Below are 22832 nucleotides of genomic sequence, written 5' to 3'. Positions count from 1 at the left end.
AGTTTGAAACCCAACAAATGAATCTAATGTAAGGGGATATAAAACCACTGCGGTGGTTAATTAAACTGTTAATTCACACTTTGAATCAGTTTTTCAATTATAAACCCTCTGCTGATCTCTCGTTATAATGATTGACTGAGGAGGACACGTTTATAATAAAAACCACAGACAGAAAATCCCCAAATATATTTATTTATATCACTGTTACAAATCATTGTTGAAATATGCATATATCACTAGTGGGCGGGGCTTCCAACGTCTGATGACATCATACAAAGGCAGAGTGTCAATCAAAGTGTTTCTGCAGACTGAATCTATCAAGTCTGATTAAAATATACAATGAATTCACTTTCACCGTTATAGAAGCTTGTTATATTCACAGATTGTCGCCACATGATGGTGTTTAAACCCCTTATAAAAGTCATTTTTGCATAGTAGGCGCCTTTTAACTACAATCACAATCATGCTAAATAGCAGATTTAATTTCAGGCTGCAAACAATCTAAATGCAAACTACATTACCCATGATGCCGCACTCCACCAATCAGAGCGCTGCAACAAAATACACATTTAACTCCGCCCACTTCCATAAGGCACCACAAATGAGTCTCCCTTTACTGAAATACAAAGATTACTTGAAAATATAGCTATTTACAAATACAACCGACTGATTTAAGCTGTTTTTAATCCCTAAATTGCTTTCAATTAGACTAGTCAGGCGTGCATTCACCAGGCTTCATGGGATTGTAGTTGTTTCACTAAAATAAAGCTGTTGAATTGATATTCTTGACTTGTATCTTTGGCTTTCTGGGTGATTTCCATATCATTCTCAGCTTCACATTAAAGTTTGTAATGCTGTTATCTTTGGTTCATGGATAATAAAGCTCTGTTTATGGGGAGGGATGAGATTAATACATCCAGAACCACAAAGTGCATCCCATTCCACTATGAATATTGCACTCTGATCATCTATAGATGTTAAACGTTCTTCAAGAAGCCGTCAACACCAATGCCAATAAACAACGATATATTTAAGAGTGTACAGTCAATGCCCTGGTGCCACTGTGAAGCTACATTTAACACCCATCTACTGTATACAGTACTGCATTATACTCTCATCTACAGCTGAAAACATCCCAATGATGCATTCTGTGATCACCACTAGCGATGTCGGACCACAAATAAGAGATGCGTTTAGGAAAATGACACTTAGAATTGAATTGAACGATGTAAATGCATTCAGAACATGCTCACACACTGCTGTCACTGGGGTGGTACCTCTTCGAAAGGTACCTAAAAGGTCCATATTAATACTTCAAGGGCGCATATTAGTACCTAAAACTTTTAAGAGGAACACTTTTGTATTTTTTAGGTACTAATATGCACCCTTGAGGTATTAATGACAGTGATTGCTTATGTACCTTTATTTCTGGGAACAGGTGAGATCGATTAGACACAGCTTTTGGATTGTTCACTGTTTGACGAAGGTTGTGTGCAGGGTTTGTTTCGCCAATGAAAATAAGGGTGAAAGCTGCTATCTGTTGAGTTTGTCTCCATTTTCCTTCGGCTTAGTGGCCTTTATTCATCAGGGGTCACCACAGAGGAATGAACCAACAACTTCTCCAGCATTTGCTTTACAGTGGATGCTCTTGGATGGCCTATTATGCCCCCTTTGTAAACTCAAAAATGGCAATTCAGTCATTTACTACACATCCTATTGAAGTCAACACAATCTTTCTGATAACATCGCCCGCTTTGAAGCCACCTGGAAACCCTTTTTTAATTATTTGTCAAATGCCCAGGATAACAGTTTTAAGGTATAACCCTGCCATCGTCTGCAAGATCAGCATATTGCCTGCGCCCACTGGCCTAGATATATACGTGTAACATTGCTGACCCATGTCTAATACTGGAGGAACTGATGTGATGATGGGTTCTCTGTCTTTTGTGCTTTTTGTCTTTATAATTGTTGCTGCTTTTTGTATTGCTCTGTGTTGCTTTAAGAAAATAAAAATATAATATAAAAAAAAAACACTATGGAAGTCAATGGTTACAGGTTTCTTAGAAACCAGTAACCATTGACTTCCATAGTGTTTTTTATTTATTTTTTTTAAATATTATATTTTTATTTTCCTAAAGCAACACAGAGCAATACAAAACATTCTTAAAAATATCTACTTTTGTAAAAAGAGGTCCAAACTCACTTAATTTGACTCATTATTACTGAAGACGGGCAGCACGGTGGCACAGTGGTTAGCACTGTTGCCTCTCAGCAAGAAGAGCACTGGTTCGAGTCCCAGCTGGGTCAGTTGGTGTTTCTGTGTGGAGTTTGCATGTTCTCCTCGTGTTGGTGTGGGTTTCCTCCGGGTGCTCCGGTTTCCCCCACAGTCCAAACACATGCAGTATTGGCCTTGTTTTTCAATATGGATGTGCGCTTGTTTTTGTGATTGTTTTAGAACTTCCGATTCAGTTTCCTGTGAGAGAAATGACTAGGAATAATAAACGGCAGAAAACGATCAAACTACTAAGTTTTTGCATGACTATACAGAACAAAGTAGAAAAATATAATAAGAAAATATCAGTTTGCAACATCAGTCAGCAAAACGAGTTGTTTTTAACATCTAAAAATGAATGGAAGTGAATGAGACCGGAAGTCTCGAGCCAAAATGATTCAAATGGCTGCGCCCGCTCGTCTGCGGAGAATAAGGGGAATAAGGGGGGAATTGATCAACTGAATTGGTCGTATTGTATGAGTGTGTGTGTTAATTAGTGTGTATGGGTGTTTCCTAGTACTGGAAGTTATAAATGTATGAGGGAATAGTTGGCGGTTCATTCCGCTGTGGCGACCCCTATTGAATAAAGGCACTAAGCCGAAAGAAAATAATTGAATGACACTGGGTGCATATCAACCCGCAGATCCACCCAGTTCAGTCCTTCCCCACATTCATTAAAGGGATAGTTCACCCAAAAATGACAATTCAGTCATTATTTACTACAAATACTGTGGAAGTCAATGGTTACAGGTTTCTAATATTCTTCAAAATGTCTACTTTTGTGTTTAACAGAACGAAAAAACAACACAAACAGGTTTGGAGCAAGTGAAGGGCTGATAAATGATGGTGATAGAGTTTCCCTTTTTGGGTGAACTGAGCTATTAACCCTCCTGTTGACTAACGGGTCAAAAATGATCCTGGACACATTTTAACTACAGAAAAAAAAAGTAAACTGTGTTCTTTTTTATCTTGAAGTTTGGTGACTCTTCTTAAAATAGATAAAATTAATAGTTTTTATGAAGGATGAACACATTTAAGGCACAACGGTTGTCCTTCGGGTCAATGTTAACCACCAGCTACACTGTATTAGGTACACCTGTCCAACTGTTGGTTAACGCACATTTCTAATCAGCCAATCACATGGCAGCAGCTCACTGCATTTAAGCGTGTAGACATGGTCAAGAGGATCTGCAGCAGTTCAAAGCGAGCATCAGAATGGGGAAGAAAGGGGATATAAGAGACTTTCAATGTGGCATGGTTGTTGCTGCCAGACGGGCTGCTCTGAGTATTTCAGAAACTGCTGATCTACTGGGATTTTCACGCACAACCATCTCTAGGGTTTACAGAGAATGCTCCGACAAACAGGAAATATCCAGTGAGCGGCAGTTCTGTGGGCGCAAATGCCTTGTTGATGCCGGAGGCCAGAGGAGAATGGCCAGACTGGTTCAGCTGATAGAAAGGCAACAGTAACTCACATAAGCACTCGTTACAACCGAGCTCTGCAGAAGAGCATCTCTGAACACACAACACGTCCAACCTTGAGGCGGATGGGCTACAGCAGCAGAAGAGCACACCGGGTGCCGCTCCTGTCAGCTAAGAACAGGAAACTGAGGCTACAATTCACACAGACTCACCAAAACTGGACAATAGAAGATTGGAGAAACGTTGCTGCTCTGATGAGTCTCCATTTCTGCTGTCACATTCAGATGCTCGGCTCACAACTCGCCCTCAACAGCATGAAAGCATGGATCATCCTGCCTTGTATCAGCGGTTCAGGCTGGTGGTGGTGGTGTAATGGTGTGGGGGAGATTTTCTTTGGGTCCATTAGTACCAATTGAGCATCAACGCCACAGCCTACCTGAGTATTGCTGCTGACCATGTCCGTCCCTTTATGAGCACAGTGTCTCCATCTTCTGATGGCTACTTCCAGCAGGATAACGCAGCATGTCATAAAGCTCAATCATCTCAGACTGGTGAACATGACGATGAGTTCACTGTACTCAAATGGCCTCCACAGTCACCAGAGCTCAATCCAATAGAGCAGCTTTGGGATGTGGTGGAACGGGAGATTGGCATCATGGATGTGCAGCCGACAAATCTGCAGCAACTGTGTGATGCTATCATGACAATATGGAGCAAAATCTCTGAGGAATATTTCCAGTAGCTTGTTGAATCTCTGCCATGAAGGATTAAGGCAGTTCTGAAGGCAAAGGAGGTCCAACCCGGTACTAGTAAGGTGTACCTAATAAAGTGGCCGGTGAGTGTATAAAGCCATTTATACACCATAAAAACTACTAACACACACACACTGCACACTGATGAGGGAAACCCAAACATTAGCAGAGTGTGTGATGAAGATCAGCTGGTTTCTTCATGCAGAACAGATTTGAGGATTGATATTAAACTGATCTGCTTTATTATTAAAGACGGCTCTTCTGACCCTCATGATGAACGCTGTATACACAATTCGAGACAACAGGAGGGTTAAAATTCTCAAACCTGATAAAGACACAACAGTCGTCGGGTGTGTATATTTTTTTACGGGGCGGCGGCGGAATCTTGCAGCTGGCGCAGCATGTGCAGGAGGGCGTTGGGTTTGATGCAGCCCTCGAGCGCTTGGCACAGTTTACCCACAGTGATGCCCATCAGACCCTCCCGCATCTTCCAGCGCTCCAGCATCTGGTGAACTTTCTCCGTCAAACCGTCGCGGTCGTAGTCATGCTCGATGGTCTCCACATCGATTTCGCTCAGACCCAGTTTACGAGCCACTTGCTTCCAGTTTGCACCCACGTTCTGCCGCACCAGCTCCAGGTGACTCTCGGTGACCGTGTGGCTCTCTGCTCAAGACAAACAACAACAATAATAAAAAAGTCACATTTAATTCTGTGTAGACAGGAAGTTGCAGAGACTTTTATTTCAGTATGTTGATGCACTTGCACCTGAGACAGAATATTGAGTAGGGGGCGGGGCTTTATTTTAGTATGTGAATGCACTTCCAACTAAAACTGAATATTGAGTAGGGGGTGGGGCTTTATTTCAGTATGTTAATGCCCTTCCAACTAAAACTGAATATTGAGTAGGGGGTGGGGCTTTATTTCAATATGTTAATGCCCTTCCAACTGGAACTGAATATTGAGTAGGGGGTGGGGCTTTATTTCAGTATGTTAATGCACTTCCAACTGTAAATGAATATTGAGTAGGGGGTGGGGCTTTATTTCAGTATGTTAATGCACTTGAAACTGAAACTGAATATTGAGTAGGGGGCAGGGCTCACTTACAAATGAAACTTAATATTGAGCAGGGGGCGGGGCTTTATTTTTTACTATGTTAATGTACATATTGATTTGGGGAGAGGCTTTATTTTAGTTTGTTGATGTACTTCAAACCTAAACTGAATATTGAGTAGGGGGCGGGGCTTTATTTCAGAATGCTGATGTACATATTGAGTAGGGGCGGGGCTTTATTTTAGTATGCTTATGTACTTCTAACTGAAACTGAATATTAAGTAGGGGGTGGGGCTTTATTTCAGTGTGTTGATTTACTTCCAACTGAAACGGAATATTAAATAGGGGCGGGGCTTTATTTCAGTGTGTTGATGCACTTTCAACTGAGACTGAATATTGAGTAGGGGCGGTGCTCTATATCAGTATACTGATATACATATTGATTAAGGGGCGGGGCTTTATTAAGTATGTTGATGTACTTCCAACTAAAAAAAACATTGAGTAGGGGGCGGGGCTTTATTTCAGAATGTTGATATACTTCCAGCTAAAACTGAATATTGAGTAGGGGGCGGGGCTTTATTTCAGTATGTTGGGGTACTTCCAACTGAAACTGAATATTGAGTTGGGGGCGGGGCTTTATGTCAGTATGTTGATTTACTTCCAGTATAGGGTGGGGCTCAATTGTAGTATGTTGACGTACACCCAACTGAAACAGAATACTGAGTAAGGGCGGGGCTTTATTTCAGAATGTTAATGTATTTCCAGCTAAAATTGAATATTTATTAGGGGGCAGGGCTTTATTTCAGTATGTTGATGCACTTCTAACTAAGACAGAATATTGAGTAGGGGCGGGGCTTTATTTCAGTATGTTAATGTATTTCCAACTGAAACTAAACATTGCGCAGGGTCAAGGCTTTGTCTCAGTATGTTGATATAATAACAAATAATACAAATAATTGTATTTTAATGTTTACACAAACTTGACAATAGCTGTGTTTTACACTTATAAGTAATAAGGTTGAATGCATAACATAACAACAAATAATCATACATTCAATTTCTAAATGAAGTCATATAAAACAATTCATTTGCAGGCATTTTGTTTTACCATATTATCTTTAAAGTGAGTGACGTCTGGTCCAAACAGCTGTCTTACCGTACATCAGTAGAAGCTCTTTGTATCTGCTGGTGGTGGATCCTGTAGTAGAGAATGAGCTGTAGGGGCTGCTGTCAGATATTCGCAGATTCATTGTGTTGTAACTCCCGATCTGAATCGCACTGGCATTCGAGATGCTCACAGGAAAAGCTAAAGGAAAACAAGTTAGAGTACAGTTCCAGGACAGCATCCTAAATGTTAACTGATGGGTACTATGCATTCATGTTTTACTACAGATCAATTTGACAATATTAAGGCACTTGTTTATTGATAGGTTAGGATTTTAGACTTGGTAAATTGTATGGCAATGCATCGAATTTGCACACATTACGCTAATTTCAATGTCTAAGTTGTCATTACTTTGTAAATTGTTAAAGTTGGTGTTGGTTAAGGTTAGGGACAGGTTTAGTGTTATGGATGGGTTTATCTTTGGTTAAGGTTAGGGACAGGTTTAGTGTTATGGATGAGTTTATCTTTGGTCAAGGTTAGGGACAGGTTTAGTGTTATGGATGGGTTTATCTTTGGTTAAGATTAGGCACAGGTTTAGTGTTATGGATGGGTTTATCTTTGGTTAAGATTAGGGAAAGGTTTAGTGGTATGGATGGGTTTAACTTTGGTTAAGGTTAGGGACAGGTTTAGTGTTATGGATGAGTTTATCTTTGGTCAAGGTTAGGGACAGGTTTAGTGTTATGGATGGGTTTATCTTTGGTTAAGATTAGGCACAGGTTTAGTGTTATGGATGGGTTTATCTTTGGTTAAGATTAGGGAAAGGTTTAGTGGTATGGATGGGTTTAACTTTGGTTAAGGTTAGGGACAGGTTTAGTGTTATGGATGGGTTTACCTTTGGTTAAGGTTAGGGACAGGTTTAGTGTTATGGATGAGTTTATCTTTGGTTAAGGTTAGGGACAGGTTTAGAGTTATGGATGGGTTTATCTTTGGTTAAGGTTAGAGACAGGTTTAGTGTTATGGATAGGTTTACCTTTGGTTAAGGTTAGGGACAGGTTTAGTGTTATGGATGAGTTTATCTTTGGTTAAGGTTAGGGACAGGTTTAGTGGTATGGATGGGTTTATCTTTGGTTAAGGTTAGGGACAGGTTTAGTGTTATGGATGAGTTTATCTTTGGTTAAGGTTAGGGACAGGTTTAGTGTTATGGATGGGTTTACCTTTGGTTAAGGTTAGGGACAGGTTTAGTGGTATGGATGGGTTTATCTTTGGTTAAGGTTAGGGACAGGTTTAGTGTTATGGATGGGTTTACCTTTGGTTAAGATTAGGGACAGGTTTAGTGGTATGGATGAGTTTATCTTTGGTTAAGGTTAGGGACAGGTTTAGTGTTATGGATGGGTTTACCTTTGGTTAAGATTAGGGACAGGTTTAGTGTTATGGATGGGTTTATCTTTGGTTAAGGTTAGGGACAGGTTTAGTGGTATGAATGGGGATTTTGTTAAATCAAATATTTTAACAATGGTGCTAAAAACACCAAAGCTTTGGGTTCAATAGCCGGGGAAAGCAAACTTGATCGATTATGTACTGTACTTACTGTGTACGTAAATTGTGTAATCAATTTGGCTTTGGGCAAAAAGGTCTCGACAGGGTCAGGGACAGGTTTAACAGTTGGTTAATGTTTGGAACAGACTTTCTGCTATGATTTATGGCATTATTGAGGTTTGAGACACGTTTGGTGCTATGGGTTGGTCAAGGTTAGGGATTTCTTTAGTAGTATTGGTAGGTTCATGAGTTGGTTACTTTAGAGACAGGTTTACCTGTATGATTTGGTTTAAGAGGTGGTTAGGTTTAGAGATATCTGTTCAATTGTATGGGTATGCATCTCAATTTGCACTAATTATGGGAATTTCTATGTCAAAGTTTTTATGGTTGGTGTTGGTTAAGGTTATGGACCGGTTAAGTTGTATGGATGGGTTTAAGCACTGGTTCGGATGAGGGATAGCTGCGATCATGATTAGGTTAAGGATTTCTTTAGTAGTATTGGTATAATTTGGTTTAAGAGGTGGTTAAATTTAGAGTCATCTGTTTAATGGTGTGGAAAGGCATCTGAAATTGGCACAAATCTTGTTAATTTCAATGTCTGAGCTGAACATTTCCCAAAAGGCCAATGGCTTTGCAGGCATGCGCTGTTAATAGTTCATTTGTTAACTCTACCTGAGTCTGATGCAGGATATGTGACAGGCGAGTTAAAGCGAAGGTTGGAGTTTGTATCTATAAGAGACTCTGCCACATGATTTGCTCCCTCCGGACAGGACTTGACCCGATTCCATGGCAAATGAGCATGCGGCCGAAGTCTCTCATGATCAGATTGTGGCACTGAAAACTGACTCCTCAATTCGGGCCTGTGTAAACTATCAAACGACGCAGCCGCTCTGGGATACAGCTCCTCCTCAGTGCTTGGAGCTGATGGTTTGGTCCAGGACTTGACTGAAGACATCTGCGAAGAAGCATCTGTGCTGCTGGCCGGCTGCTGTGCTGGACTCCACATACTCCCGTCTGACTGGTCCACGATTCGACTGCCGAATTTGTGGTAGTTGTACTCCTGCTCCAGTTTGAGCTCCAGATTGGGACAGCTGGGAGTTGCGTCCGCCTCCAGCACAGAGTCTTCACAGGACCTGAAGCTCAGGTCTTCAATGCTGGCCTCCACCGGGCCTATATCTGAGCTCCTCAGTGGCGTCGGAGAGTCTCTGGAGCACAGCGAAGGGTCTGCGGACACAACAACCATCATACTGCATTGACAAACATCTGATGTAGAGTTCAGTATGTTTACATGGACAACAATCCGGTTTTATATGATTAAAACAATTCTCTGATTAAGAGTCTGCCATGTAAACAGAGATTTCTCATGACCTTCATCTGAATAAAGTCATCGCAGTAAACACAAATCAAATTAGGACATGTGGAGTATCCCGATTTTATTTGTCAGTCAGTTAGGACAGGGCTAACAGCCAATTAGGGTGGGTCTATCAGTCAATTAGGGCGGGGCTATCAGTCTTTTAGGGTGGGGCTATCAGTCAATTATTGTGGGGCTATCAGTTAATTAGGGCGGGGCTATCAGTCTTTTAAGGTGGGGCTATCAGTCAATTATTGTGGGGCTATCAGTTAATTAGGGCGGGGCTATCAGTCTTTTAGGGTGGGTCTATCAGTCCTTAAGGGCAGGGCTATCAGTCAATTAGGGCGGGGCTATCAGTCAATTATTGTGGGGCTATCAGTTAATTAGGGCGGGGCTATCAGTCTTTTAAGGTGGGGCTATCAGTCAATTATTGTGGGGCTATCAGTTAATTAGGGCGGGGCTATCAGTCTTTTAAGGTGGGGCTATCAGTCAATTATTGTGGGGCTATCAGTTAATTAGGGCGGGGCTATCAGTCTTTTAGGGTGGGTCTATCAGTCCTTAAGGGCAGGGCTATCAGTCAATTAGGGCGGGGCTATCAGTCAATTATTGTGAGGCTATCAGTCTTTTAGGGTGGGGCTATCAGTCTTTTAAGGTGGGGCTATCAGTCAATTATTGTGGGGCTATCAGTTAATTAGGGCGGGGCTATCAGTCTTTTAGGGTGGGTCTATCAGTCCTTAAGGGCAATGCTATCAGTCAATTAGGGCGGGGCTATCAGGCAATTAGGGTGACGCTCTCAGTTCTTTGGGGCGGGGCTTTAAGTCAATTAGGACAGGTCTATCAGTTAATCAGGGTGGGGCTATCAGTCCTTTAGGGCATGGCTATCAGTCAATTAGGGTGGTGCTCTCAGTCCTTTAGGGTGGGGCTATAAGTCAATTTGGATGGTTCTACCAGTCAATTAGGGTGGGGCTTTCAGTCCTCTATCAGTCCTTTAGGGCGGGGCTATCAGTCAATTAGGGTGGTGCTCTCAGTAATTTAGAGCGGGGCTATCAGTTAATTAGGCCGGGGCAAACAGTTATTTAAGATGGGGCTTTCAGCTGATTAGGGTGGGGCTATCAGTCCTTTAGGGCGGGGCTATCAGTTAATTAGGGCAGGCTATCAGTGCTTTAGGACAGTGCAATCAGTCCTTTAGGGTGGGGCTTTTAGTCCTTTAGGGTGGGCTATCAGTCAATTTGGACGGAGCTAATAGTTAGTTAGGGCAAGGCTTTCAGTCCTTTTGGAAGGGGCTATCAGACAATTAGATTGTGGCTATCAGTTATTTAGGGCAGGGCTATCAGTCGAATAGGGTGGAGCAATCAGTATAAGGCGGTGCTATCAGTCCTTTAGGGCGGGTTATCCATCATTATGGAGGAGGCTATCAGTAATTTACGGTGGGCTTATTAATGCTTACATTCAGTAGCTCAGTTTGTCAGGGGTCATGAATGAAAGGTTCCTAAATGAAATTGTAACTGCTGAACTGCATTTGAAGTAAATAGAAAATGAAAGTGAAACACTTAAAATGACACAAACTCTGGAGGAAACATTGGATATTAATGATGATGGATATTAATCAACATTGGTGATTAATGATGGTAAACAATCTATGTACTATAACAGGTCAAATGTGAACATGAAAGATACTTTCTAAAAGCAACTCATATAAAAACCCTAATCATATTACTGCCTTATTTAGATTAAGATAAATAATCTGATTACTGATGTCCTTGTTAGACATATAAATTTTTGTTATTACCTTTTATTCTTATTTTAGGGTGATCTATCTGTGTCTGATAATGATAACCAAGAAAATTTTCATGAACACATCAGCTTACCTTCAGGAATGAGTGCATTTGTGTTGAGCAATTTCAGCTTTTCTACAAGCTCTTCCGGCCCCTCATATAATTTCTATGGGAAAAATCATGAGCAATAATGAAATTTAACAAATAGCAAATGTGTCTTGTGTTCAATATTAGCTTAAATGCATTAAATATGCAAAAAAATTTGTTTTGTGATGAGGTAAAATAAATACGTAATTATTTTTTTTTTTTGGACATGCTAACATACAAACAAACAAACTCACCATCAGATTTTCCAGATCTGCTTTGACATTTGCTGCCAGCTTCTCCTTGTAGAAAGGTAAAAACCGATTATAGCAATCTGTGAAGATACAGCAAACAGATGATCAGTTCATTACCTCCTTATGTAACAAATTGGTATGGAATATTAAGCAGGAGGCAGAGCTTTCAGTCTGTTGATCTACTTCTTAGTGAAATGGAATATTAAGTAGGAGGTGGGGCTTTATTTCAGTATGTTGATGTACGTCCATCTGAAGTAGAATATTGAGAAGGGGACAGGGCTTTCAGTCTGTTGATTTACTTCCAACTGAAACTAAATATTAAGTAGGGGGTGGAGCTTTAAGTGTGTTGATGTACTTAGGAAACTGAATATTGAGTAGGGGCGGGGCTTTTAGTATGTTGATATACTTTCAACTGAAACTGAATATTGAGTAGGGGGCAGGGCCTTCAGTATAGAATGTTTATGTACTTCCAACTGAAATGAAATCTGGAGTAGGGGGCGGGGCTTTCAGTAGGTTGATGTACTTTTTGCTAAATCTGAATATTGAGTGGGGGGCGGGGCTTTCAGTCTGTTGATTTACCTCCAACTGAAACTAAATATTAAGTAGGGGGAGGAGCTTTAAATATGTTGATGTACTTCCAACCTAAACAGAATATTAAGTAGGGGTGGAGCTTTAAGTGTGTTGATGTACTTAGTGAAACTGAATATTGAGTAGGGGGCGGGGTTTTCAGTATGTTGATATACTTTCAACTGAAACTGAATATTGAGTAGGGGGCAGGGCTTTCAGTATGTTGTTATACTTCCAACTGAAACGGAATATTGAGCAGGAGGTGGGGCTTCAGTTCAGAATGTTGATCTACTTCCAACTGAAATGGAATATTGAGTAGGGGGCGGGGCTTTCAGTATGTTGATGTACACCAAACTGAAACTGATGTGTGTACCTGTGTGTACCTAAGCTAAGTGTGTGTACCTGTGAAGGAGGGCCGCTGCAGAGGGTCCTGGTGCCAGCAGCTCTTCATCAGGTCAGTGATGTCCGTCGGTGTGTTCGGGGGAATCAGCGCTTCATCAGGCCGTTCACCCTGACACACACAGTGGCAGATCTGATCCTCACTTCTCGCATCTGAACACACACGCAAACATACACACATGTAAACAAGCACATACATGTTGTGTCACCATAGCAATTGTAGAATCACCACAACAGATCAATTACTATAGTAAGTGTTACCATAGCAACTGTAGAATAACCACAACAGATCAATTACTAGCTATGTTACCATAGCAACCGTAGAATCACCTCAACAGATCAATTAGTATATCTGTTACCATAGCAACTATAGAATCACCACAACAGATCAAAGACGCTACAGTGGGTCTGGTGTTATGTAGTTTTAATGCTCTGACTCGGTGTTTTTGATTTTCGGTGTGTGTTTTCCTCACTCTCATACGGCTCTCGTCCAGTCAGGATGACCCACAGTACGATGGCGAAGCTGTAGACGTCAGATTTCTCACTGGAGCGTGTGTGAATGCTCTTCAGGTGCTCGGGGGCCATGTAGCACAGCGTCCCGGCCGCGTGAGCACTCGTCTTCTTCCCCAGACGACTCTGTCGACGGGACTCCTCTTTCGTCAGTTTACTCCACACCTCAGATGTGGCCAGACCCAGATCTGCTATCTGACGCACAACAAACACAACACACTTCAACGATCAATATTTCAGGGTTATATTCACTTGCAGAAACACTTTGATTGACATTCTCCTTCTGTACGTGTCCTCAGAGGGGGAAAGCCCCGCCCACTAGTGCCCATCTCTCCATCTAATTAGCATAAACAGCAGCCCTGAGTGAGAAGCAGCCGTCTGTCCATTAAACATTAGAGTGTTTGAGCTGCTGAAGATAATGTCAGTATAGACTAAGAGGATTATAGATGTGGAGTTTTAGATGAACACCGACAGAAGCGACATAGACTGACAGAAGCATCAAGCACACACTCACACTGAAGCACACACACACACCTGACCAGCACTCACAACACACACTGCTGTTTTACATCTGCCACTATGCATAGGCATTAATGGCTCCGCCCTCTTGTGAAAAGAGGACAATCTAATTTGCATTTAAAGTGACAGTCACCAAAACGCCACAATGAGGATCAAAGCCTGAAAGAGTCAGTTTCAGAGAGCTGGAGAACACTATCTGTGTGCTATTTTGAGCTGAAACTGAGCTAATAACACACTCTAGAGACATCTTATTTTACATTTTGTAAAAAGAGGAATAATAGGTCACCTTTAAAACATGCAGTAGCATTAATGCTTATGATATAAGTCATATTTCAGCTCCCTGCTCAGAATGTTTAAATTGTTTTGATGTGACACAAATCTAAAGCTAATCGAAACACTTTTATTTTACTTTTATATGGAAGTTTTTGTCCACCAGGATGTTTTCTGGCTTCAGATCTTTGTGAATGACTTGGTTCTTCGTCAGATAAACCATTCCCTCCAAGATTTCCAGAATGATCCTCCCTTTCACAGATATTGGAACCGTCACCTGGAACAACAAACAATAATATTATTTATTCAGCATTTTACGATCTGCTCATGGATTATGATGCTTATAATTACTCAGCCATGCCAATAAACGGATGATTTATACGTTATCTAGCCCTAGATATACTGCAGAAAAAAAAATCTTATATAGTTTTAGTCTTGATTTTAATCCAAATATCTACAAATTCTTAAATCAAGAAGCGTTTTCTGGAGAAGCACAAAATATTGTCTTGTTTTCATGAATGAGGACTCGGAATTAAGCGAGTTTCCCTTAAAACAAAGCAAAATAATCCTGTTTTCACTTTGAAATAACATTATTTTGCTTGCTTTATGGAAAAACTCACTGAATTTTGACTCAATATTTCTGAAAGCAATCAATCTGTCATGATTTTCAGCGATCTAGGTGTTGCAGATCGCGGATGGACTACAAATCCACCATTATGGACTACAAGATCCAGACATGCACCACACACACACTCACAACTGGTTCCTGATCATTACTGATTGCACGCACACAGCCGGAGGATGGTTACAAACTGATTTCATAGACTTTAAATACAGCACACACTCACACACTTCATTGCTGAGTCTTGTTAAACTGAACTGTGAACATTATGATGCGTTTTCCTTGCCGGTTTTGACCCTCGTCTTGTTTTGTTTATTCCTGTCTGCTGCCTGCCTTTTGACCATCTGCCTGTTTATTTGACTACAACTCTTGCCCGTATACATCTGTTTGCTCCTGTGTTGACTGTTGCTTGCCTGACCATCTCTTTTAATAAAACCTGCATTTGGATCCGCACTCCCTTGACAAGCGTCACTTCACGTTACACAAAACTTAAGAATTTTAAGATATTTGGACTAGAAACAAGACTAAAACGTTGAGAAAATGGTTGTTTTGCAGTGTACATTAGGTTTTTTGTTTCTTTTTTCACACTTTCAAATGCAAATAGAGTATAAAAACCAAATATAACTGGTTGAGGAAACAATAACTGGGCTCATTACTCAATTTATTGTAAATACTTCAATATTTTTCATGTGATTATACATAAAAGAATGAAGTTATTAAAGTCTCATGAAAGAGAAACCACAAATGCATGACTATGTGTCAAGTCATCATCCAACAGTCATAAATATTCATTAATAACACTCATTTAAAAATGTGTATTGGACAGCTTGCAGATGCAAATGGGTTACATAATGTGTTTTTTCACATCGTCCAGATGCAGATCAGCTTGTTTATTAATATTTAGAGACTCACATCAGAATGAGTCGAACATGCTTCAGTTTCTTCCTTAATAGAACCAAATAAAAATCTAATTATTAGCAAATATCAAGCTCACTTTGAAAAATACTGACATAAAAATCTATATGGGTAAACTATGTATGTGCTACTGCTGATATGTCCATTTTTATACAAACAGGAATGCATGATCATATGCTGATTATGATATGATATGATATGATATGATATGATATGATATGATATGATATGATATGATATGCTGTGATTATAATGGAGGTCAATGGGGCAAAAACAGCCCCTAACATATTGAAAGGTGAGTCCACTTTTCCAGAATGTATCATTGAGTTTGTGTAAAATTTCTAAAGAATTTTCCCAAAATATGTGTCAAAATAAGATTTGTTAGAGAAAATTAAAGTTAGAAGATTTGTTAGAAAAAATTTGCTGAAACACAGAGAAAGCTGTGGCCAAATTAAGACTGAAGATCAGCCCAGAGTGGAGGAAAACGACCCAACAGCACAGTGAGCACACCAGGGATAAAACATTCATTCATTCATTTTCCTTCGGTTTAGTCTATTTCAGAGGTCGCCACAGTGGAATGAACCACCAACTATTCCAGCACATGTTTTACACAGCGGATTTCATCCAGCTGCAACCCAGTACTGGAAAACACTCACATTCACACACACTCATTACACTAAGGCCAATTTAGTTCATCAGTTCCCCTATAGTGCATGTGTTTGGACTGTGAGGGAAACCGGAGCACCCGGAGGAAACCCACGCCAACACGGGGAGAACATGCAAACTCCACACACAAACACCAACTAACGCAGCAGCGACCTTTGCTGTGAGGCCACAGTGCTAACCACTTAACCACCGGATAAACATATTTTCAAAAGTATGTTTTCAGGTCTCCAATATTAAAGCACATTAAAGGTTTGACAGCTCATAAAGGTGACCCATTATGCTCAGATCATGCATACCGTCTCCAGCATGGTGAGCAGGTTTCCTTTAGGAATGAGCTCCATGACCAATGAATAATCTCCATCCTCCAGAATAACACCCAGTAGTTTGACCACACGCTGATGGTTCAATCTGCTCATCAGACTGCCCTCTTCCAGGAGAGACTGCTTCTGTCGGCTGACACACACACACACACACACACACACACACACACACACACACACACACACACACACACACACACACATAGAATTGAAATCAAAATTTATTATTATTTTTTTCTTTAATAAAATATTTCCCAAATGATGTTGAACAGATTGTGGAATTTTTCACAGTATTTCCTATAGGGCTGCAAGAACGAATCGATTAAATCGATAACAGCCACAAAATAAATACACTTTTATGATTAATAAAACCATTGGCAACGAATTTCATAATCGATTCGCTGCATCGCACGACGCGGGTAAGCTTAATTATTTTTAAAAAACCTTTAGTTCAGTATGAAGCAGAGTGAACACAGTCTCTCTCGTGCAATGATACATGAGTTCAGAGTCTCATAGACAGCGATGAGGAGGAAGGGAGTTCAACAGGGTAAAGCAGGGTAAATCACTACAGAATCCTACTTTTGTTCCGTTTGAAGTGAGGACCGTAAAGTCCCTGGTGCTGGTCTTTTACTAGTTATCCAGCTTGACAAGCATGACAAGTTAGCGTTAGCTTGTTAACCATTAGAGCGGCGACTGAAAAATTTAAACTGAGCTCTGGCGCATTGGCAAGACGTGTCATATTATCATAATTTTGCAGCGTTTTAACCACCCAATGCTTATTTTATGTTTTAGACATGTAAATACACACAAGTACTATTAAAACAAAACATTTAGTTTGTAAAACACACAAGAAAGTCTAACAATCCATTCAAATATAATTCATCGATGTGCTTTATTCATATCAGATGCACAGAGAAAGTAACTATAAAGTTGAATCTACTCTTCTCTAAGTTCACCAGGCACTTGCTTGCATGTATTTTGGGGGTAACTGGTGAATTTACGTGCTGAATCCTGCGTGTTTGGCTTTTTATGAATGAGGCAAACGAGTGTCTGCAAGTAAACATGTCGATAACCATTTCACGTTATAGATCATAATCACTTACACGTTTATGTGAACTGGTGAAAGATTATATACTGGTGAAAGATTCTCATTAAGATTATTTTTCTTACCCGACTCGCAAATTATATAACTTGTTTTAAGCAAGCAGACACTTCATTTTGAGGTGTTTTAAGGTGTGTGTTTTTTTTTTCAGAAAACAAGACAATTTCTAATGCCATTTCAGGTCTAGTATGTATATTGATTTAAAAATATTTAGATATTTGGACTGAAAACAGGACAAAACTACTTAGTTTTTCATTTTATTATTATTATTATTATTATTATCAGCTCAGGGATGAGCTTTTTTTAATAAAATTAATGAATTTTCTTTTTTTTTATTCGATTCATTGATTAATTGGAAAAATAATCGACAGATTAATCGATTACTAAAATAATGGTTAGTTGCAGCCCTAATTATTGTTAATATTATTATTATAACAGCTCAGGGATAAATAAAGGCTTGGAAATGAATGCTTATCTTTTTTCTTTCTTTTTTTATTTAATTCAAGAAGAAATAATTGACAAATTAATCGATTTAATAAAATAATCGTTAGTTGCAGCCCTAATTTCCTCTAATAATTTTTCTTCTGGAGAAAGTCTTATTTGTTTTATTTCGGCTAGAATAAAAGCAGTTCTTAATATTTGAAAACCCATTTTAAGGTCAACATTATTCACCCCTTCAGCAATATTAGTGTTGGATTGTCTCCAGAACAAACCACTGTTATACAATGACTTGCCTAATTACCCTAACTTTACCCTAATTACCCTAGTGAAGCCTTTAAATGTCACTTTAAGCTGAACACTAGTGTCTTGAAATAAATATTATGTGCTGTCATCATGACAAATCAGTTATAAGAAATGAGTTATTAAAACTATTACGTGTAGAAATGTACTCTCTGTTAAACAGAACTTAATATAAAACCAATTTGAGCTCAAATTAAATCCACACATTCCTCTTAACATGACCAGGACGAAAGATAAACCGGTGGCTCATCTTACCCACTGCGGGGTGGTCCGGTGTAGACGGTCTTCAGCACCACATGTCCAAGAGTTTTATGGTAACACAAGTAAACTTCTCCAAATCCTCCATAATCCAGAGGCTCTTTCTTGATCAGATCTGCTGATTTCATGAGACTCGGGCTGACCGAAGTAGACATTGTTCCTCTATTCTCAAAGCACACTTCCCTATGAACAACATCCACATATTAGCGCATAAATACATAAGACATCTAACAATATATCTATTAGCCAGCTAAAATTACAACTTGATGAGGTTTGCAGAAGTGAAGATCACTCTAAATGCTAGAAGGGATACAACTGCGGCTGGAAGTTAACAAGAATTATTTAATATATTATCCATTAATCGTATTTTAATGGCGTCTACCCCAACCCCGAATCTAAACCCAATCATCACAGCGGGTAAACACAGCAATTACACAGATTATTATTCATTCATTTATTTTCTGGTCGGCTTAGTCCCTTTATTAATCCGGGAGAAGGCAGGGAGAACATGCAAACTCCACACAGAAATGCCAACTGAGCCAAGGTTCGAACCAGCGACCTTCTTGCTGTGAGGCGACGGCACTACCTACTGCGCCACTGCCTCGCCCACAGAGTATTATCATATTATTTATTAAATTCTGCATTAAATTGTATTTTATTAACAGCAACCCCTACCGCAACCCTCACAGTAAAGGAAAACAGCAATATAACACAGATTATTATTCATATTATTTATTAAATTATACACTAAATTTTATTTTATTAATGTCTACCACTACCCCAGCCCTCACAGTAATGTAAAAACAGTAATTATACAAAGTATTATTAATATTATTTAATAAATTACCAATAAAATTGTAGTGTATTAACATCTACCACCACCCCAACACTAAACCCAACCCTCAGTTACGTAAAACAGAAATTATACAGAGTATTATTCATATTATTTATTACATTACCCATTAAATTGTCGTGTAATAACGTCTAACTCAGACCCAAACCCTCACAGTGATGTAAAAATGTGAATTATTGTTGTACAGTGTCACCAACATGATGCTTTATTTACGTGATAAGCTGTAACCCATGTACTTTCCCCTGTTTCCGACATGTATCGTACACATTTCAATGAAAAGTCACAGAATAATATCTTTAGTTTAGAAAAACGCGTTCAACTGGATCAGAAACGATCATTTTTCCGTCAACAGTTTGGTATTTTGGTTGGTTTCGAAACTTTGACCAAACTTTTCCATTCATGAGCTAGTTAACTTAACGACAGATGCTAGCGCGACTTAACGTTACCACCTTCAATAATTATATTTCTACACCGATCAAAACAATTCTTTCAAAATAACATAAAAACATTAAATCAGTGTAAAACAAACCGTGTGTCATAACGCCTTTATTCACTTCTGCTCCTCTTCCGGGATTTTAGTTAAGCCTACAAAGTGAAACTACAACTCAGGCAGGCGTAAATAATCGATAGCAGAGAAAGAGATCAGACCACACTAGTCCAGTGATTAATATTTGTATTTCTTTTATCCAGCGATGAACTATTATTTATTATTATTAGAATGTCAAACAAGAATACAAAGATATACAGCAATAGTATAAAACCTACCCTGCTGAAAATCCAGCTTAAACCAGCCTAGGCTGGTTGGTTGGTTTTAGCTGGTCGACCAGGCTGGTTTTAGAGGGACTTTGGCTACTTTCAGGCTGGTTTCCAGCCATTTTCAGCCTGGTCTTAGCTGGTCAGGCTGAAAAGTGACCAGCTAAAACCAGCTTGACCAGCCTGGCTTAAGATGGGCATAGCTGGTTTTGGCTGGGCTTCCAGCCTGGCTAGGCTGGTCAAGCTGGTTTTAGCTGATCATCTCCTGTCCAGCTAAAACTAGGCTGGAAATGGCTGGAAACCAGCCTGGAAGTGGCCAAAACTCCTCTAAAACCAGGCTGGTCGACCAGCTAAAACCAGCCAACCAGCCTAGGCTGGTTTAAGCTGGATTTTTCAGCAGGGTAGTAACAACAAAAAATAGAAAACAGAACAGGCAATACAAAAAAAGAGAGACGCTAGCCTAATATAGTCTACATTAATATAAAAACATGTAAAGGTTCCTGAAATAATGGTCACAGTCATGTGCAAAACGAGAATACAGTCAACTGTATATCATAGAAAAGGCATATTAGATGCTGATTTTAAAGCTTCAACTCTTTGCTGCACAAGCTATAAAATAGACATTGAAAAAATAAGCTAGACGGGCCACTTTAGACCAGGGGTGGGCAAACTCGATCCTGGAAGACCGGTGTCCTGCACAGTTTAGCTCCAAGTCTAGTCAAACACATCTGCTATGTGAACATGAAGACACTGCTAGCATGTTCAGGTGTGTTTGATTAGTGCTAGACCTAAACTTTGCAGGACCTTCCAGGATCGAGTTTGCCCACCCCTGCTTTAGACCCATGTGGTGCATCAAAGGGTTAAAACTGCTGGAGGTATAGCAAGTATAGTATCAAATATTTACAAAAATAATACATTTGCATTTGGTATTGTGCTGGGTCTCCTTTACTTAATTACCCTAATTAAACAAAGATAAGCCAGCATCCTCCATTCGCTGTATTTCTAGCTGGAGTTTGGTTAAAGGATCGTCTTATAATGTTTTTGCAAAGAGAATAAATCAGATTCATACTTTACCACACTTGATGTGTTCTGGAAAATGAATGTCCACTCCAGTGAAGAAAACTGATAAAATACACTTTTACTATTGAAATAAAATCAAGTGAAAAGTAGAATAAACAAAAGACAAATAACAAAACCCTTACCTTATCCTCCGTTGAGAATAAAGGAGCGACCTCAGTGTAGAGAAGCCAGAACGCGCAAAGCTGATCAGTATGGCTCAGCTTTTATACTCCCGAACTCAGGTCATGCACAGATTCACCTCATACATCATTGAGGACTTGACATATTGAGTTATGCTCAGGAATACCCATATACACCATTTGGGTTTTACATATTATATCAAAGCACAGCTTGTAAATCTCTAAGGACCAACTGTGTAATGTGGTCTGATAATCGCTCAGTCAACAATTCTAATAGTCAGCAAAACTTATGGGTCATGTCTTGTGTGAACAAATTTATAGTTGATCCATGCACCTTTAAGTACATAAATCAACATATAAGCAATTACATGCACATTATTTAGACAGTTTTAAGCCATTAATGTGCTACCCGAGGTAGGCTACGTGCCGCCCGGAGGCTCCGGCCGGCTCCCATGGCCAGAGTCTCGGCTGTACGGCGAGGGAGTCTCCTGCCTCCTTGTTCAGCTGCGCGAGCTGTGTGCATTTAGAGGAGAGGGGAGAGGGGTCAGGGGAAGGGAAGAGCAGATGAGGGTCAGAGAAAGGTAACGTCTCTCTCCCTCTCCGTTCATTAGTCCTGCGCGCCCTCTTCTGGTGCTCTTCGTTTACACTTGACTGCTTCAGATAGAGTTGAGCTCTGAAGTATTGCAATGTCAGACAGTATAGAGGTTTGCGTTTGTATCTTCTTCGTCTTACATTAATAATGGCATAATTTATCACAGTATAAACATTTTTAGCAAATTAATATTTAAAATAAAACCCTTTACACGACATGACAAAAAAAACATCCTTGAAGAAAAGAAAAAATATATCCAAGAGAGACACATGAATATTTCCAGAGAACCCTTCTCCAGAAATGAACTGTGAATTACTTGTGTAGGTGAGTGGCATTTACTGAACATTTCAACATGGATATATAGCAAACAGTGAGTGGACGATGTTGTGAATTTTAAAATGCTGCATATATGCAAAATATAATTAAAAATGTAAATAAATAATTGAATTGGCAAGAACTGTGTAATTTGAATCTGCGGGACTATTTGTAAAGTAACAGTTACAGAGCAATGCCATTCAATCAATATTCTATATATATATATATATATATATATATATATATATATATATATATATATATATATATATATATATATATATATATATATATATATATATATATATATACAGTTGAAGTCAGAATTATTAGCCCCCCTGAATATCCCCCCCCCTGTTTATTTTTTCCCACAATTTCTGTTCAACGGAGAGATTTTTTCAACAGATTTGTAAACATGAAAGTTGTAATAACTCATTTTATTTTCTCTTTGTCATGATGACAATAAATAAAATTAGACTAGATATTCTTCAAGACACTTCTATACAGCTTAAAGTAACATTTAAAGACTTAACTAGGGTCAACTAGGCAGGTTATGGTAATCAGGAAAGTTATTGTATAATGATGGTTTGTTCTGTAGACTATCGAAAAAATAGCTTAAAGGGGCTAATA

General features: G+C 39.4%; 1 protein-coding gene across 5 annotated transcripts; it reads right to left on the bottom strand.

Moving 5' to 3' along the window:
• Nucleotides 1-171: 171 nt before the first annotated feature.
• On the bottom strand, nucleotides 172-19932 carry ripk1l (receptor (TNFRSF)-interacting serine-threonine kinase 1, like). 5 transcript variants are annotated; one of them, XR_015477889.1, is made up of 12 exons: nucleotides 19873-19932; nucleotides 18488-18673; nucleotides 16366-16522; nucleotides 14006-14143; nucleotides 13041-13272; nucleotides 12571-12720; nucleotides 11605-11681; nucleotides 11357-11429; nucleotides 8810-9361; nucleotides 6653-6802; nucleotides 2155-5109; nucleotides 172-2059 (listed from the first exon to the last, which is right to left on the bottom strand). XR_015477889.1 is itself a non-coding variant. In NM_001043350.1 (11 exon segments), coding segments are annotated over 10 exon segments (1986 nt in total). In that variant the 5' UTR covers nucleotides 18646-18673; nucleotides 19873-19891; the 3' UTR covers nucleotides 4706-4810.
• Between the last annotated feature and the right edge of the window lie 2900 nt (nucleotides 19933-22832).

The sequence above is a fragment of the Danio rerio genome, chromosome 2 (genome assembly GCF_052040795.2).
Source record: "Danio rerio strain M-AB ecotype USA chromosome 2, GRCz13ab, whole genome shotgun sequence".
Taxonomy (NCBI): domain Eukaryota; kingdom Metazoa; phylum Chordata; class Actinopteri; order Cypriniformes; family Danionidae; genus Danio; species Danio rerio.
This window is presented reverse-complemented; position numbering and strand designations above follow the sequence as displayed.